General features: G+C 44.3%; 1 protein-coding gene across 1 annotated transcript in view; it reads right to left on the bottom strand.

The window, feature by feature from the left end:
* Positions 1-3,464: 3,464 nt before the first annotated feature.
* Positions 3,465-19,963, bottom strand: part of SLC66A2 (solute carrier family 66 member 2) — a 63,255-nt gene continuing 46,756 nt past the window's right edge. The window contains exon 6 of the mRNA XM_062498578.1: positions 3,465-6,241. Within this exon, the coding sequence (XP_062354562.1) occupies positions 6,034-6,241 (208 nt within the window). The 3' untranslated portion in view covers positions 3,465-6,033. The remainder of the gene's footprint in view (positions 6,242-19,963) is intronic.

Raw genomic sequence — 19,963 nt, 5'->3', positions numbered from 1 at the left:
CATGGCCCAGCAGCACCGGGAACACATCTGGTCCTTGTGCTAGAGAGGAGGGCCAAGGGCTGGTGGCTGGTGCCTGGCCTGACTCAGACTCCTGGCAAAGCAGTGCCAGCACTGGGTTGCTGTGACTCATTAAAGATTTTAATTTTATTGTTTTTTTATTCCCAGTGCAGGCATTTCTTTCATTAGGGATTATTAAGGTCTGACATCAGGGATGCAGCTTTGCAGCCAGCTGACTGCAAAACAGCACAGGGAGCAGTGGCAGGGGGACAGTGTGGCCTGGTGCTGAGGGGCAGCACTGCATCTTCTGGTGGCAATCAGATGCTCTGTGTTAAGGTGGCACCCTCACTAGGTGGACTCACAAGTTCACTCCTCATGGTGATTTGGTTCATGCACACCCAGGTGTGTTTCATGCTCCATCTCCAGTGTGAATGAAGTGACCATGGCTAGCGCACATGGAGGGTGCAGAATGCATCTCCTGAAGGTGGTGAAGCCCACAGACTGCAAGCACCCTTACATTACTACTAGAAAAGGCATGCTGGAGTGGATATCCTTGCAGAACGAAGAGTTTCACACTTGCAGTGCTATCAAATAACCACAAATCAATGCAGCTTTTGGCCTTGCAGCATGAAAAAAACAGTGCTGGGATAGCAAACTGCAGCTCAGCAGCTGTGTAGAAAAACAGACTGATGACACACACCATATTATTGCTGTTCTCCATCAAGTTGTTATTGTCCTACAATAATGAGTTCTCTGTATTTTTCAAAAGGCACATAATTAATTCCAGCACACATGGAGCTTTAATAAAGTGACAAAACCCACTCATTATGTCTCCTAGTCAAAGCCTGGCTTTAAATAAAGTTTCATTTCATCTATTGGGATGACAGATGAGGAAACAAATATAAACCAGGAACCTTTTAAACAAATTATTTTTGGAAGCTGTATAAAGTTGTGATGCACATATTGCCAGACATAAAAGACACTCAGAGGAGAATGAATTTGACCCCAGGTAGCTGTTGTTATGAGTGATGCTTGCTACTTTTGATCAGCTGCTGGAGAATGTTGATTTTGTTGTGTATGGTATTTGGTGTTTTTTTGACACAGCACACAGATGATTTTAAGGCCATTTATCTCTAACTATAATAAATGCCATACTGCTGTCTGCAGGCACATCAGTGCCAGCAGGTAGTTATACCTGTTTCTTTGAACAACTAAGTGCTTCACGATTGTAGCACATTAGTTTTGCCTCAAGGAAAAAGAAAAAAAGGAAAAAATATTTCTCTCTCTCATATGGGACAAAGACTTGAAACATGTGAGCAAAGCCACCTCTTCTACATGTCCACCTTGGTGGAAGCATTCATGGATCCTACAAATTCTGGCAGCTGGCAACACTAGTCATGAAGACCCTAACTTAGGAGAGTTAAGGATGTGTTAACTGGTAAAGGGACAGAGTTAAAGGGAATGGCACGAAGTCAAACACAACTTCAGTTCATACAGAGCATGTGCACAGCCACCACCTACAGCACAGCTTGCACAGCAGGCTCAGTTAAGAAAAAGCAGTAATGCAAAGAAAAATGTGACACTGGTGTCATCTCCTCAGCTGTAAGCAAGACAGAGGCTGCTGTCCCACACTGCTGAGGCCGGAACACGTACAGGCTATGGCTGCCTCACAGCAGATGCCTCAGGGGACAAAGCATCCTTGGCACCTACAAGCCACAGTCTTAGAGGACTGTGAGGCCTTGGTGTGGAAGAGGACACAGGCACATGGAAGGGCTGATGGGTAGAGAAATCCAGGGTGGTGCTGCTGGCCCATCTGTGGCTGAGCGAAGCCCCTCAGTCCCCCAGCTAGCACCTACCAGAGCCAAGTGCACATAAACCAGGACACAGAAGGGCAGGAGGAGGGTCTGAAATGCCGTGTTTGCTGTCAGTGCATTTCTACATGCTGACATCCTCTTGGGACTAGCTGTTTTACAAGGCTGTTTACAGGAAGACCTGCCCCTGTCCCAGGGTGAACCTCACATTGTGTTCTAGTCCCCATCGTTTATTTACTGCTGTTGGCACAGGTATGCAGGCAGTGTTTATTTATTGGCACACTGTTCAATTACATATTGATGTCTTCCTTCTTACAGAAAGCCTGCAACGAAGCTACAGTTGTCAGTCAGGTCCTTGAAGCCTGCTTGGCTCTCAAGCCTAAGGATCACAATCAGATTTAACAAGCAGAACCTGTGGGCCCATTTTTGCTTAATACCCAGTACCAAATGTGAACTTTATTTTATGTCTTACAATGTTTTTAATTGCATCTAACTGCATGTATCTCAAACATCTAACCATGACATTTCTCCCTCCATGGAGCCACAGTGCAGACCACTGCCTGCCATGCACAGCAGAGGGAGAGATTTGCCCTGAGGGAGGCCTGGGGCAGCACTGCACCAGCCAGCAGGGCTGGGCTGCTGCCCTGGCTGCAGCAGCACAAAGAGATTTGGGTTCCCCATTGCTTCCTTTGGGGCCAGCCCCACCATTGGCTTCCCCACAGTGAATGCCAAAGCAGCAGCCAGTAAATGTCTGGAAGAGAAGGTGCAGGCACTGCGAGTGTTGAGCAGGCTTGGCTGCTGTGACAACTGCTTGGATCTCCTCTGCCAGCAGACTGCAACAGAGCAGGCAAGGTTTGCTCCCCACCCTCACATTCCTCCTCCTTTCCCGTCCACTTTGCTGCTTTACCTACCTTTACCTTCACGTTTTGCTTTTCCTTCCTTCCCTTCCCTTCAGGAGTATCACCCTTCAGCCCCTTATTTGACCAAGCTCGGTCTACCCCACATCGCTCCTCCTGTCCTTGCCAACCCTCTCTCCCTCCCCTGCTCCCCTTCTACAGCTCCTGCAGTCACTGCACACAGCAATAGCAAACCACCTCTCCATGCCAGAGCAGCCCAACATCGTGGATCAGCAGCCTGGCAGGATCCAGGAGGTGCACAGTGGCTGCAAGACTGCTCCTGACAGTCTTGGCTTGTTTTCCCATCCAGAATGAACAGGGAGAGTGGCCAAGACTTCTCCTGGGGCAGCACTTGGCCATGAGATGACAGACTCAATGTCCTCATCTTCTGTGCAAAGGCTGCCAGGAGCACATCCCTCATCTGTGCTCTATCTTCAACCTCAGTCTGAAGTCTGCATGACACAGGGCTCTTTTAAAGCTACGTAATAAGGTCAGTAATTTGGTTTTTACTGTGAGCATTTGCAAACACAAACAAGTTACATGGTCTCAATGGTTAAATTTACTCCAGTATGTATGGAAGAGCAGGGGATAGAAATCCAGAATACCTACTGTGCATCACAACTTCAGGACAATTTATGCTTTGTGCTTACTCACTCATCAGAAGGAAAAACCACGCTAGTTATTCGTATCAACAACACTCCTGATCAGATGAGCACACATTTTGTAACTAAACAAAACACAGCAACACTGCAATTTATATATAATAGGTAATTTTTATTAAAAAAAACATTGCAACTGACAGAAAAAAATAAAGTCCATGAAATGTGCCATACATTCAGAGACGTATTTAAAGTAAGTGATTTCTTATTCTCTGAGGTGATCATTGAAACATTGATCATTCCTGACAATTAGTGAACAAACCAAAAGTTCTGTAACACTTTGTCCCTAAAGTACCCTGCAAGAAGTTCTAGAGTTCCTGGCCAAGAGTCCTACTTGCTAAATGCCACATACAGAAGATGACTTGGACATGGTTTCACTGGCTTCTCTTCCAGCATATGCTGCTCTGGTGCAAATGAGCTGATCTGCAGAGCTCCCTGGTTTAGGTACTGATGACAGACTCAAGAATCCGCCCAATGAATAATCCCAAAAGGAAAAAACAGAAATTGTTTTATCCTCAGTAGTATCTGTAGTTCAAAGCCAAAGAGGTGGCCAAAAGTGTGCACTCCCAGGTGAAGCTATAACATACAAAAGTATGTTTCTTATGGACCATTAATTTCTTACATCCCTGTTTTGCAGAATATTAGAAAAAGACCACCAAATACAAAAATCTTACCATTAGAAGTTATTTAAAAAAACCTTCAGACCACTAAAACACACAAGAAAGTGTTTGTTTTCAAACAGTAGAAATACAATCCTCATTAAAGCAGCATACCGGAGAAGCCAGTTGTTAAGTTTTTCAATTAAAAAAGACAAAAGCCCAGATGTTCTTGTAACACAACCAGAACACTGGAGAAAAGCAAGGAACAAAACATTCATCATCTGCCATGCTGAGTACATTGTCTTTGTAAGGTCACTTCAGGCCTAGAAGGGTATGGTATTGAACAAAGAGCGTGGAGTCAGTGTGATTCCCCTCCACTGGACAGTTTGTCACCACTGAAGACAGTCCAGACTCAAATCGTGAGGTTCCCAAAGAAAGCATGGTAGGGGAAGCATCTGATTTACACACTGAAGTTATCAAACCTCAGACTTGCTGCCACTGCTAAGAAAACAAGCTTTTGGGCTATTCTTACAGAAAAAATTATCCTGAAAAATCTGTCCAACACCTTGCCTGTGGCCAGATGGGACTCGCCCAGCTTCCTTCCAGAGTGAGGAAGCCTCATAAAGGAAGCAGTGCAGGCATAGCTGTTCCTGGGACCAAGGGTCCTGCTACGGCCTCCTCACATCACCAGGGCAGTTTCATGACAGCAGTGTCACAACAAGAGCCCAGGGGCTCGATCACAGCCCCCAGGGGTCCACACCACCAGCAGCTGCACGTCACAGACAGAGCACGGTCACCTACACTGCTTAATAGCCTTTAGAGACAACATCTACATAAACTGCTCTTTCAGCTTTCTCAGTCCCTTCTCAGTACTGGCTGCTGATTCTTCTAAAAAACAGAAGAATCTCTTCTTTCAGAGCCTAAAAGTTCACAACAGTAAAAGGAAAACATAGATTCCTTCTTTGTTGGGCCAGTGCAGGAAACACCCCAAAACATAACCTGGTTGTTGTTTGGCATTGAACAACATGAATACGAATCTCATCCTCAACAAATCAAGCTGTCAGATGCTGGAGGTCCTACTCCAGGGGATACACCTTTTTCTCTGACTCAAACTTTCTCATTTCTGAGCCAATGAAAGTGGACTTTCTTCTATCTTTGTGGCTCAATCAACTCTCTAGAAACACTTGCCTGGCAATACTGGCAAAACCCACCTGCTGGCCCCTTGGTTTGGGAAAGACACCCTACAGCACAGCTCTGTCCTGTGCACAGCTGCAGGGGCACTGCTGCCCTCCAAGTGCAGGGCAGGCTATTCCCACACCCCATAGTTTCAAAGCATGACTACCTACATTCCCTGCAGTCTCCTGCTGGCTCCTCCTTTTGCCTGGATGCTTGACTGGCTGTGCCAGCTCTCAACGTGACTCCAGCACCACCAGACCCCCTCCATCATATCTCCTCCATGTGTCCTCCGGCAGCGGGGATGAACACCTGCTCACTCTTCAGCTTTACAGCATCTGTGGCCGGCTCATTTCTGGCTTCTCACCTCTTTGCAGGGCCTCCCACCCCCACCTTCTCTCACCAGACACCCTTGTAGAGAAAAGAAAGCTCCCAGACTTGCTCTTCAATACTTCTTCCTCCATCATGGAGATACTGAATGCTAGTATATGCCACAAACTTCCCACCAATATACAGATTTTATATTTTATAAATAGGTAGAAGTTTCAGACAAAATATCCTATAATTTCTGTGGTGTAACATTTTTAAATAGCATTAAAAACACAAACCATCCAGCCCTTGTGATTAAATATACAAACATTTGTGAATTAATAAGGCTCATAGGTACGTATGCAAAAATAAAGTGCCCCTCCCCCCACCAAGAAACAGTTCTGTACAGCTAAGTCTGAAAACAGAGCAAGTTATTTAACACAGAACCTCCTGAGCTGGACATGCAGCCAGATTTTTCCATCCTTGTTCTCCTTTCTGCTTTCAACTTGGCAACACAGGAGTATTTACAAGTGGAAGAAGAGATGCCATGGCTGACTCTGCTGACCTGCAACCTGTTCAGCCAAGTTCCTCACAGGGCCTTGGTGCTGGCTGGGTGTGCAGTATGGGACACAGGCTTCTGAGGGTAGTGGCTGTACAAGTAAACCTGCAACAGGATAGCAATGTCCACAAATACCTGCAGGAGTCCACAGATGGAGAACTGGAAAGGGGCCTGATTCAGGATAAAGTAAACAGTCTTGAACGTGTCCCCACTGGTCCACATCAGCACCATCTTGATGCTAAAAGACAGAGAAAAGGGAAGAGTGTTTACTGAGAAGAGCCTGGTTTTGGATCAGACCTGCTGTGCCAGAGGATCCAACCTACTGCAGCTAGGATTTATACCCAACAGTGGACTGGGACACCCCTTGACAGGAGCAAACAGCGTGCCTAGCTGAGACAGGCAGCACTGTACTTGGAAAGGAGGTTCAAATTCTCTGCTCCACAACTGCAGCACTCTTATCTCAGCATTATAGCTCTGAACACCTACAGCTATGAAGGTATCCACCATTTTGAAATATCCAGCCAAGACACTTGACTCAGTGGTGCTCTGTAAACATGACTGCCACATGCTGACAGCATTGACCATAAACTGAAGTAAAACAGTACATAGAAAAGAACAGAAATTCATCCCAGCAGTCACTTCTTGTGCATGCCATTCTGTGCTCATGTAAGGTAAAGCAACACACAGATTGCTCTCTCATGCACACACACTTTTAGCATTTGCTGAAACAAACAAAACAGATAGAAGAAATTCCTCCTTACTGCAGAAAATGCATAACCAAAAAAAAAGCAGACAGATTGTCCAGTAATACAGAAAGAGGAGAAATTAATGCCTGCAGCTGTTACTGGAAGGATGAACAACACTAGGGATTTTACCAAGGAGACAGATCAAGAGCAATGTTCAGAGTTCCTTTTAATAACCAAACTTGCTTTCATCTTGCCCTTCTGCTGAGCACTCCCTGTCCTGTAGTCCAGCTCCTGCTTCCCCACATCGGGAAAAACTCTGGGGAAGAGAAGCAAGTTCTTCAAACAGACCAAACTATTTTCAGTGTCCTCAACAAAATGTGAACAACCAAACCTGGAAGGCTGTTTCTGAGCTTCGTGCACTTTATTGGGAGAGCTTTTTAAGCAGCTGGATAAGCAGCAGTGGATGAAACCTTTGTAGTTCACAGTATGAGCACTGCAAATGATTTGTCATAATTACAAGCAATTTACGTTTTGCCAGCATGGACTCCAATTCATCACACGCAGTCAGGCCCATGCAGCAGGGCATTTGCTGACTTAATGTTCATTTTTCAAACACTCAGGCAGGAGCTCACAAGACTTATGTTTTGGGCACAAGAGCACAATGCCATTGCAGGCCAAATGCTGGAGCCCATTCTTTCCCCACATGGGAAGGGTGGCCAAGAGCATCAGTTTGTACAGCCCCATCACACCACGGCAACAGGAGCCTTTTGTAACTCTGGTCACGTGGCCCAGAGCACAAAACAGGCCTACAATAAGGACCTTCCACAGGACCTGTGTGGAACTGCAAGCAAGGGTATGGGGTTAAGTGAGCAGCCATTCCCCATCCAAGGTCATTCTAAAAAGGTAAATAAATAATTGGAGAAAGAAAACAACTGCTGAACTCTACACATCATTTGTGCTTGGTGCAAACAGCCTGCACCACCTGCCCTGTGCATGTTCACCAAGTCCCCTTACATCATGCTACAGGATGTTTATAGGTGGCGGTCAGAATTGATTATTTTAATTAGGAGGGCAGGAAACTCTGAGGGTAATAAAATTGGCACCTTACTTGCTGGCAGTCAATATTTCTCCTCCTTTGATTTTAAGCATATTGGTATTTGCTGGGCAACTGACCACAATTTAATTGTGATGGTTGGCATGGCTAGGCACCCTCAATAAAAGCACATGCTCAACCAGGCTGATCAAACTAACTGCTCACTATTGACAGAAGGGTAATTCAGGGATACCATAAGACAGCTGAATAGGAATTTAACAAATATCCTTAATACAAAAGATATTTGCCACTCATTCCCAATGGAGAAAGCCAGCTGGGTTTTTAAAGTGACCTTACACTGCAGTGCAATTGTGGAGGAGAAGATACAGAGTCAGAAGATGTACAGCCTACAGAAGCATTAGTCCCCTCAAAGAAAGAATAATCAATCACTGAGGGAAAACTTAAGGGCACCTGCAGTTCAGCAGTACCTCAGGAGCCAAGCACACCTCTAGCTGTGGCACATGCTGTGCCAAGCTTGCCAAAGCAAGTCTGTGTTTTGCTAGGAAGCCACCTGTGAATTCAACAGTCTGCAATACCGGCTGGAAAACTTGGTGCATGTTCTGACAGCCTCTGCATGTTCCAGAGCCCGCACTTCAGCTCATACATCTGACACTCAAGGACATCATCATCATGCCTGGAGTTTTCACCAGGACATGACAACACTCCATACACATGAAAATCTCAACTTGTCCTTGACAAAAGTGATCTTAAAGAATGCTACATGTTTAAAGAGCTAATGTTACTGGTCTGTGTACCAAAAAACATACATCCTTCTCTGTCCAGTAGCTTGGACAAAGCACCAGAGAAAACCTGCAAATCACCAAGGTACAATGAAAATAAAATACAGAAAACACTTGACATCCCACAGCACTCAGTCCAGCAGCTGCTCGGAGGTTCTCAGGGCTGATGCAAAGTAGTGACCATGGGAGTGCTGGCTGCCCTCCCAGAGGAGAGGCTGGGACTGGACAAAAGGAGCATGTCCAGCAGAGACCAAAAGGTGAGTGGGGTAATCACAAAGAGCTATTAGCAAGGAAATGGGGACAGTGTCATGCAAGAGGTGAGAAAAGGTAATGAAGGGCCACAGAGGAAAGCAAAGGAGACATCAGAGGAGCCAAGAGGTTGTTCAGATGAGAAGAGGATAGAAAAAGGAGACTGGAACAGGACAGGGCATGACAGGAACAGAAATGAACTGGAAACTTGGTACACAAGTCCTTGAAAGTGACCTGAATTTGGGGTAGAAAGTTAGTGTGGCAAGGTTTTGGTAGCAGGGGCCAGGGAAGCAGGCTACAAAGTGACTTCTGTGAGAAGATGCCAGAAGCTTCCCCTAAGTCCAAAGGAGCCAATGCCAGCTGGCTCCAAGATGGACCTGCCACTGGCAAAGGCTGAGCCCATCAGCGACAGTGGTAGCACCTCTGGGATAATGTATTTAAGAAAGGGGGAAAAACTGCTGCACTACACAGCAGCAAGGTGAGAAGTGAGAACAGGTGAGTGGAACAGCCCAGCAGACACCAAGTTCAGTGCAGAAGGAGGGGGAGGAGGTGCCCCAGGCACTGCTACTGAGATTCCCCTGCCACCCACAGTGAAGACCATAATGAAGCAGAGATTCCCCTGCAGCCCATGGAGGTCCATGGGGGAGCAGAGATCCACCTGTATAATGTGAAGGAACCCACCATGGAGTAGGTGGATGCCCAAAGGAGGTTGTGACCCCATGGGAACCCTGTGCTGGAGCAGGTCCCTGGCAGAACCTGTGGGTCCATGGAGAGTGTAACCCAAAGCAGCAAAGCTGGAGCAGCTTTCTGTCAGGACTTGTGACCTCTGGGAAGACCCAGGATGAAGCACTCCACTCCTGAAGGACTGCAGCCATAAAAAGGACACACGGAGACCCACACTGAAGCAGTTCATGAGGAACTGCATACCATGGGAAGGACTCACACTGAAGAAGTTCAGGAAACACTGTCTCCCTGGGAGGAACCCCAAATGGAGTAGAGAAAGCATGAAGAGGACAGAGCAGCAAAAACAACATGCAATGAACTAATTGCAACCTCCATTCCCTGTGCCTCTGTGCTATTTGTGGGGAGAATGTAGAGAAGATAAAATTGAGCTCTGGAAGAAGGGAGAGGTCTGGGGAAGCTGTTTTAAGATTTGGGTTTATTTCGCATTGTCATAATTTGATTTTGATTTGCAGTAAATTAAATTCATTTCCTTGAGTGGAGTCTGTTTTGCCTGTGGTGGTAACAGAGCTGGCCCTGCCCCTCCTACCACATCACAGGCTTGAGATGGGCTGGATGAAGCTTACATCATCAATACAGCTTCTGTCAAGTCCTAGTTTCCAGATTCTCAGTGCAACAGTAATGGTCCTTCCCCTGATTTGGGATTTGCAATTGCTCTGTCCTTTGCTGCATATGCAGATGTCACTTGAAATGATGCAGTGGTGCATGTATGACTATGAGGGATGGATGGCATGGACACACTGTCACTGCCTTCACACCTTCCAGCTATTGCGTAACTTCAGGATGCCACACTGCACAGAAAAGCCAGTTTTTGTCTGCAGCTTCTCAACTTTACCCAGTCACCTGGGGAAGAGAGGTAATTCTTATACTTGTTCTTACTTTTGGGTTAGACAAGAAAGACACCATTCTAGCTTGGGCAGATAGCTGCCCCTTACCCGCCCTCATGGAGAAAAGAGCAGTGTCTGTGAAAAAGGGAGCATTTTACTGCCCAAAATAAATGGGAATTTTCAACTGGTTGTGAAGAAGAAAGAACAAAAAGGGGAGAGCACACTTAAGCCCTTGCTTCACTGCTCTATTGTAAACCTGTATTTGCTGAGAATCATTAGGTTGGAAAATGAGTTCACTGAGTTCAACCATTAAGCTAAACTCACCCACCCATCCCAAGTCCACCTCTAAACCACACCCCTAAGTGGTACATCTGAACATCTTTAAATATCTTCATATTCAGGTGGATGTCAACCAGCAATCCCAGGTGAGGGTTCTGCTGAGGACCTCTCCAGCCACTCTTTCCCAAGCCTGTAGCTTGGGCTTGTTGCAACACAAGTTCAGGACTCAGCATTTGGTGTTGGTGATGCTCATACAACCAACCTCAGCCCATGGATCTGCACCTTTGCCATGTGCCAGGTGTCGTGGGCTGGTAGATCACAGACTCTGGCACACCAGAGTCTGACCCTTGGCTTCACCTTGGCTTGGTGCAATAGAAAATTCTGCATTGCTAATGCAGAGGAGGCTTTGGTACAATAGGCAGTCAGGACACACCATCTACACTGCCTGAGACTGGAGAGCATGGCACAAAGAGGATGTGTGAAACAAAAATTTCCCAGACTACCTCACAAAGACTAACATCACACTCCATCTTTCTGCTATGTGCAAAGTCACACAAGCCAAGCTGTTCTGTGCAGTACTGGCTACAAAGCAAAGCAGGACCTAGGAGTAAATATTTCTTTCCCGAAATAGCCCAGAGCTAAGCTGGGGAGATGCGGAAGGCAGGAAATGCGCACCTAGTCTATATGGAGGATATGCCCTAGGAGGACAGCACAACTGTTCTTAGCACAAATGAGCAAGCAGGTTAGGGGTGAGCAGTGCCAGAGAGCAACCTGGGGATGCAGAAATAAAGAAATGGCAGCATTTGTCTGTGTAACAACAGAGATGCCAACCAGAGAGGCAGGAACTGTGTTCAAATAGCTGGTATTGCCAGAGGCTGAGGCAGACTTGCGGTAAAAATAGCACTTCCCAATAATGTACATCAGCACCACAGTATCCAATGACAACAAACCTCCTAAAAAGCAAGCACCTTCCTCACAGCTGAGGAGTTGTTAATGTAGTAACAGCCAGTGCCAAGCCTGTGTAAATTGCAAATGACCACAAACAGGAAAAGCTGATATTTTTTTCAACTGTTTTCAAAATCTGAAAGAGCACTTACTTATTCTGCTGCTGGAATTAATTCTCAGAGAGACAGCAGCCCTTCTGATCAGACACTCGACTAGGGGTGGGCTGTAAATGATAGTTTTTAATATGGTAATATGAAAATGCCCTACAGTGCTGCTCTACCACTGACAGCAGATTTCATAAACAAGCTGTACCCATCTTCATTTGCTAAATAAATAAATTACATGCTGGAAAACAGCATTCATTTTTCTCATGGAATAACTTGCTTCATTCAGGTTCCCTGTATGTTGTACATTAATCATGAAGTGACAGCAACTAGAAGTAAAAACCAGGTATCAGTAACATGGTATCTGCAGTCAGCCAACAAATCTTAATTTTTATAGAATTACTTCTGGAATTATTTAGATGCAGAAGGAGCTACATTCAGAAGAGGAAAAAAAAAAACCCAAACCATATTCTGTTGCTTCTTTCTGTGGAACTATACTAGGGGCTATGTAATTTGTAAAACAGTTATATCTGCCAGACATTCAGGTTCATTCTGCCTTATCCAGGACTAATACTATTCTAATCAAAGCTTTTCAGCATCTTCATTCCTTCTGTGCAAAACCTGACTGCAACAGTCTCAAGTCTCTGATTTTCCCTCAGAGTCTTTGCACATTCTGCTTAACATTAGTCACTTGTGGATGATTACACCTTTCTTCTTCCTTCATCTGAAAAGAACAGAAACTATCAAAAAGAAGATTCAGGTAAAAGAAAATGAGATTGAAGCCCCCACTTCCCTGTCTGTTCCTAGTTTGTCTTAAGACTGTTGCAACCCTCCATCCAAACAGCAGCAGGGCTGCAGAGAAGCAGTTCCCAGAACACAGGCTGGGACTAAGCACAAAACATGCAGAAAGAAAAAGACACTGCAGTCCTCACTTCCTGTTTGCACTGCAGATTTCTCACACTGATGTTACGACTCTGCATGTTTGTAGCTTAACACACAAACCCAAAAATACCCTGCATGCTGGAAGACACTGAGAGAATCAGACATTAGACGGTGACTTCCATTGAAAAATCCTGTAGTGGTTTCAGTAGACATTTCAGCACAAATAGCAACAGGAGGTACATGTTGCCCTGATGTAATTACATCCTCCTACAGTCAAAAACTTAGGGCTAACTGTGCTCAGACACTCAATGAACTCAAAACTTCTAAGTTATGTTTGATAAGAGAAAAAAAGAATATAATTTATTGACCTTTACCTACATAAAGAAGAGAATTAGCCTGGACTCTTTGTTCAAGAATCAGTGGAAGTCGTCCACAGCTTCCACCCATCATGGCCCCACATCATGGCCAACTTCCCCACATTTTGGCCACAGGTTTTGCCAAATCAGAAAACCTGATTAGACTGCCACAGTTTGAGACATTTATTCATATATTAGCACTAGCACTTGACTTTTCATACTTGTTGAAACACAGTGACAAACATTCAAATGACAGGATACAAAAGCAGAATAATTTAAAAGCTGACAATATAATTTCATTCAGGAATAAAGTCCACACAGAAGCAGCCTGTCAGCAAGTATTTTCAACACAGCATTTGGTTTTGGGAAGTGAGGAAGAAGGTACAGAAGGTACCTCTCCGGCAACCTTTTAAGCTGCTACCTCCCACAAGCCATTTGCACAGGAATGTCTGGAAGAGAAAGCAGATTCAGTTGTAACATCCTGTCTTCGGAAAACTTTCAGCTCCCATTTGCAGCTCCAAAATAGGTTACTTAGAAAAGACAGCAAGCATCCCTAAGACTACACTTCAATCAGAGGCTGGCCTGCCTACAGCAGTGAAACACAGACCAGAAAACATGAAACACGAATGTCATGTTATTTTTAACACTGCACAAAACAAACAAAAATTAATTAATAGAGCATTTGTTTCTAACAAAATGCCATATGGCTTAACAAAAAAAAGGAGTCCTCCTCATGTTAACCAAATTTCTTAGCCTGCCAAAAACTATTAAAAGGAAAAGAAGAAAAAGAAAACACATGGATCAGATATCCAAAGTGTCTGAAGTTTGAAAACATGGAAACTAAGTATGCATACCCTAAGACAGGTCCTTCTGTGTGAACAAGCAAAGATCTTGTTTTAAATATTGCACAGCCAGCTGGGAATCCAAGCATGAAACTGTTCACCAATCCTACGTGCCCTGCTTGGTGTGGGTGCCTTACCTCACTTCTCAACAATTCCTCTGAGGCTGGAGCAGCACCAACCATCTCCAGAGAAACACATTTGTCCAGCCCCACACATTACTAGCAGGAGTTAAGAGGAACATGCAGCAAGAGAGATTCAGTATTTATTTTGGACCTCTGTAACCAAGCTGAAGCAACTAAGATAAAGCCACATCCACAAGCAATTGATACCACAGTCAGCTGCAATCCAAGAGCAAATTATCTGAAAGTTCCCAACATTCTCAAGGACTGTACTCATCAATAAGGAAAAATGAAATGCAGGATTTCACTCTGAAATATCATCAGGCAAACAAACGCAGAAAGGTGCAGCTAAACAACGAAGTTTCACAGAAAAACAGGGTAAATGGGTATTTGTCAATTCTTTTCTACAAATATCTGTTTTCTAAACATCCAGGAATGGCAGTGTCAGGCATTTTGATACCATGTAGCTCATCCAGCTAAAAGCCAGTATTTGTTAGAACATGTCTATTAAAAGGATAGTCAAGAGGAAACTACAAGACATGCTGCACAGGGCTAGTGGCTAGTCCAGGATCACTAATATGGCCTCCAACTATGCCAAGCAGCTGTACCTAAAGCTCAATCTGTAGGGGTCCCGAAACTGGTAGCCCTTAACAGCTACAAAGTACTTCTAGTATTCTACAACTTGTGCGGCTGACAGAAGGGCAGCAGGTCTTAAACAGTACAAAAAAACTCAAGCTCTGTGAAGCAGATGTGAAAATAAATCTCTTCTGTGCATCAGAGGAGAGATTTGAGCCACAATTGACACCAGAGCCCTTTCTGCAGGAGACACAGATGGATGGATGCCAGCCAGACTGCAAAACTCTGGCCTGCTTAGACGTGTGGTATGAACACAGATCAGACAGGCTCTGTTTCTGCTGCTGGTGAATTGGGAAGCTTGAGACCTGCTGCCATGGCAGGGACCAGATTTCCACTGATGCCAGGGCAGAAAATCATGTCCTGCACCTCTCTCACAATAACTGCAGTCAGCTGCCAGCACACGTGGTACTGTCAACATAATGAGAATGGTGCAGAGAACACCTAAATGACACCATCCTCCAACATCTCACTCGTGAAGTTGTTCTTGAGTATCTGTCCCTGCTTCCCCGTCTCTCACCTCCCACTCGCGGCATTGCAGTTGGTGGAGCTGCAGACACAGCTGCTGGCTCATGCTCCTCTAGATGCTCTCCTGCTGCCCACCTTCTCTCCAGCCGCTTGGCACAGCCCACCCTGGGGCCCCACATCATGTACTGAAAGGTGGGCGATAGAAGGACTTGCTGCAAGGGCACAGGGAAACGAATCCCAGGAAGCAGCATTCCTTCCCATGACTCGTTTCCCTGTAGAGTGAGCTGGCCTGCCACATCCTGGTAGCTGCAGCCTGCCCACTCCCAGGAGAGACATCGCTGCTATGTCCTGCAAGGCCAGTGCCAAGAAGTAGCAACACAATGTCCCTTTGCAACACCATTCAGTGTATTTCCTGCTCTAGTTCTAAATAACTTTGGACAAATTCAATTTGAAATTTAATAAAAAGACAGGAGGGAACAGATGTTTGCTTCAGCACAGCTGTGTATCCCAAGGCTCAAAGCAACGCTTTTAAATATTCTTTTCTTCCTGCCCCAGACAACCAAGAGATCATCAGACTCTTCATCAAACTTGAGGTAATTTGAGCACATTTTCCCTTCATCTTCATATAGTAACAAGTACATAGCTTGAGGACACTTCTAGTATTCTACTTCAATAACTGCAATTACCTCTTTGGTTAACATACATAAAGTAACAGTCCCATCTGTAGTGCTTTCCTTGTTCTAGATGACTGGAGTTCACTTGTCTTCAAAGCCAGCATCCACAAGGACAAAATCTAATGATGTTGCAGTCAAAACTTTTCATGAATAATCACATCCTTCAGTTAGTAAAGATGCTTCTCACATTCTAGGAAAACACTGGGGAAATTAAAATCCCAAACACTAGTGGGTAAAATAAGAGTGATCACTCAGGGACAAAGTCCAGATTACTGTCTGGAAAGAAATTACAGATACTTGCAAGAACAAAGCTTGCATTCTCCTCCAAAACACCTTAGCACTGTAAGGAAACAATGGCAGACCTGGCAGTGTTAGGTCAATGGCTGGACTCAGTAGAGGTTTCTTCCAACCTTATCAGTTCTATGAAATAACCTCTTGCAAGCTCAATATGAAGGTATGTCACCACCTAATTAATCTGAAATGACAGGTTTCTCCCATTCCTTCCACATGCTCATGTGCACACAGAGGTGCAGAAGTGAAGTTACTGATGACAGTAACACACCATATACCTCTGTGCTGCTTCTCAAAGCAGAGCCCAGTGGGAAGCAAAGCTGCGCTCTTGTCAGCAGGTGCCACCACAAACCAACCCTTTCTGAGCCACTTCCCATATTGCCACTGACCCACGGTGGCTGCAGAGCTTTGAAGCCCTGCTGTAAGCAGAGCTGAATGTTGCAGGGAGGAAATAAAAGCTTCATAATCACATCCCACACACAGTAGCATGAAACAAACCTTGACATTTCAGCCCAAGTAGGGTTTTTGCAGATCAAAAAGGATAGATATCCTCTAGCCTATCTTCATTCCCAAATTCTTGCCATCTGCTGCCTTGTACACTATGAATCCTGTTTTAGGAAATTCTCTAATACAAGACTTAGTATCTGACAGGACAAGGCTTCCACAGCTACCCTGAAAGCTTACCTGACAATGCCAAGACATTTGGCTAGGCATGTAATTCCCTTTTGTGATGTAGACATGTATCATTCCTAGCCATCCTCCCCAGAACAAATTAAAACCCTGCCTCTTTCAGCCTTGTTGAAAGTTTTTTCTGCTATCAAGATTCTTTTATTTCTACATTCCACTCAAGAATACTATGCGCACTTCCCCCCCATCCCAGCTTTTGTGCACATCATTCGGTATGTCAGTCTCTGCACTTCCTACTCTTCTTCTGTTTGCTTGTCCCTCTGTGTCTGAGGAGCAGGGGACCAAACACATCATTACAGGTCAAAGCTGAAACAAAATCTCTGTAGTCGACCGACTCACATCTGCCCGACTCCCATTCTTTACCCAGTTCTTAGTAGTCTTCCTGCACTACCCTGCAAAGTCACTTTCGGAGCAAAGGTTCTTTGATCTCTTTTTTTCTGCTGTTCTGGCTCATCTGTTAACTACTTAAATTACTCACCACTCTCCTGACTTTTCAGATCTTCATCACAGTCATTATGGCCGTTTGCATCCTTGCATCTCAACCTATATTTCTTCAAACTCAAATCTCAGTTTACTTCCATTCTCTATTTCTAATTCCACTCAGCCCTACCACACTGAGGGAGACAGCTCTGCAACCACATAAGCAGGTAACTTAACCAACTTACACAATTGGCTGTGATGAACTCTAACTAAAACAATACAGGTGGTGGAATGTCAAGAACTGAAGCACTTTTGTTCCCAAATTTGTTGAGTAACAGAGAAAGACAACATTTTTAGAAAACTTTCATATCTTGGGTGTCCTCATGACAGGCTTAATTCCCACCTTTTGTGCCTTGACCTGACCTTATATATACAAAACACCTTGCATGAAACTTCCTTTCCAGAGGAAGATGGAGCACCTAAACTTAACAGAATGCTTTTGTAACAGAAGTACAATAAATTTTCTCTTGCAATTCAAATTCTCAGGGCACAGAGAAAAGCACCTACCGAGAGAGCACTCATTAAACATGCCAGCAGAGCTTTATTCCTATTACTGTACAGAAGCCTTGAACTATTTGTAAAAGATGAATGCTTTTGGTTTGAAGTAATTTGCTTTGAATTTCCTTTCTGAACTGAGGGGATGAGGTGCCAGGGGAAGAGAAATGAGAAAGAGGTTCAATATGTGCAAGAACTTTAGCAGTCCACACTGTGCTACAACCTGAGAGATGCTTAAGAGAAGTGGATGCTGCTGCTCACGCACTCAGAAGCACTGGGAGGCTGAGGGAAGGAAGGTCTCCCTCCTGGATTTTTCCACCTGTCCCTTCCTTCAGTTCCTGAAATTCTCAGATGTGCTGAGTGTTCAGGGCACAAATAACTGTCTTTGGAGCCTCACACTGTGCTGCTGCAGGTCTTGAGAGAGCAGCTGTGGGGTGACACAGCAGGGAAGCACAGAGGTGACTGCAGTGCTGACCCAGCACAACAACCCACAGCCCACAGATCTACTGAGTCAAGCAGAAAGTGCAGGCCCTTGAAGCTGGGGCATCAATCACAGGTCTGCTCCAAATGAAAAGAGGGTCTGAAGGAGAGGACAGAATCTACTTAATTCCTAGGATCAGAGCAAAAGTTTCAGTCTGACAGGACTGACAGGACTCTGTCCTCATCCTGAATGCACTGAGACCAACAGTGCTTATTTTCCTGATGTCGTAACACTTTCAAGGGAGAAGAAATAAGAAACCTTCTGAGGACTATAGACTACTTTCTTTAATCTCTTAGCCTTAAAACAGCAAATTTGGGAAGGGAACCTGATGTTCCTGTTGCTCACTACAAATGAAAAGGTGAAGAGAGAAGACAAGCTGTTTGTAGTAAGCCTTACAGTTATACAAAGACCTCATTCATCCACTCATGAAAATTGCTCACTATTATGCAAACCTGGATGTGTATGCAAAGTCCAGAAATAAAAAACCTAGGAATATTTTATATAAAAGCCACAATAAAGGACAATAGCAACCAGCTGATCAGTGCCAGGAGCAGAAGAGGAAATGTCAGCAAAGCAAAACAATCGAACAAGTATAACTTCCCCAGAAAACTATGAATGCTGGCCACAGAAGCAATGACAACACTTGCTGTAGGCCCACAAAGAAAACTAAGGATCTAATAAGTAAAGAGTATTTAGGAAGACAAAAAAATACAATCACAGAACTACAGTAAATTATATGTATAGTTTAAAATAGGTAATTTACAAGCACAGCAACAGTTCTGATTAACTTAGTGCAATAAGAAAGGCAGTAAAACTAAGGAATGGGCTATATACAACCCTAAGTACAAACCACTTTTAAGTATAGCTAATAATTTTACATTTACCCAATGTAGTTCTGGCTCATGCTTAAGACCTTGATTTCTCTATTTGCCAGGGTCCCAGATTTAACTTTCAGGCCCTAATTAGATCCTTGAGAACTACTTTCTCTTTCATAACTTAGTCTCTGCTTGTCTGGACAATATTTTATGCAATGAAAGCCTGCTTCTTAGTTGGGTCAGATGATTTGAATCCACAAAACTATATTGGGAGGCTTTTGTTTGTTTGCTTGAATTAAATCACCCTCACCTCCCATACCACTCTTCCATGTTCTCTTGTTTTGTCTGTTTAATATATACAGCAGCTGCTATTTTAAGATTAACAAAAGACACTGTTTAATCAGCACCTGGAGAGTACAGTGCCAAAGCCTGTGGGAAACAGTTCTCTCTCTGTTCAGCATCTTCCTTGGTGTTAGTTCTGGACCAGACACAATTTACTCTTAACTCAGGTCTCCACTGTACTGGTCAGTGTCTGCCTTGTGCATGTGCCATACTCAGGAAAGGAAATCTTTCACATAGGCATCCATTATCCCTACTCCTATTTCTTTGATTTTGCTCTCATCCATGCAATTTCTGACAGTGAGAAACAGGAGCTGAAGACAAAAAAAGCCATAACATTCAATATGGCCATTGTCTGCACCATTCTCTTTTAACTTCCCTTCTTTTTCACACTTTTTAAGTTCTTTTCCAGGTTATTTCTCTTACTCCTTTACTGAGCCTACCCAAAAAAGCACAGATATATAATGAAGTTGCCGTAACAGATGTGAATTGCCTCCCTTTTTAATGGAACTAAATTTACTCTGAAGAAGCTAATACATAGTTGGTGCCCGAGCAGAAACATCCACAAGTCTTGCTACCTCACTCTAGCACAGGGTTTTGTTCTCTTTTAAATAGCATAAAGAAAGTAACTCAAAAGTTACTCCAAAGGAAGTAACTCACTGAAGCTATTTCACGTAATCACAAATAAAAGCTTCCCTCAGGCTAAAAAATCCCAAGAAACTATAGGAGTAGCA

This window comes from Cinclus cinclus, chromosome 1, assembly GCF_963662255.1.
Source record: "Cinclus cinclus chromosome 1, bCinCin1.1, whole genome shotgun sequence".
In the NCBI taxonomy this organism is placed as follows: domain Eukaryota; kingdom Metazoa; phylum Chordata; class Aves; order Passeriformes; family Cinclidae; genus Cinclus; species Cinclus cinclus.
The sequence above is the reverse complement of the archived record's forward strand: the minus strand, read 5'-3'. Positions and strand labels throughout refer to the sequence as shown.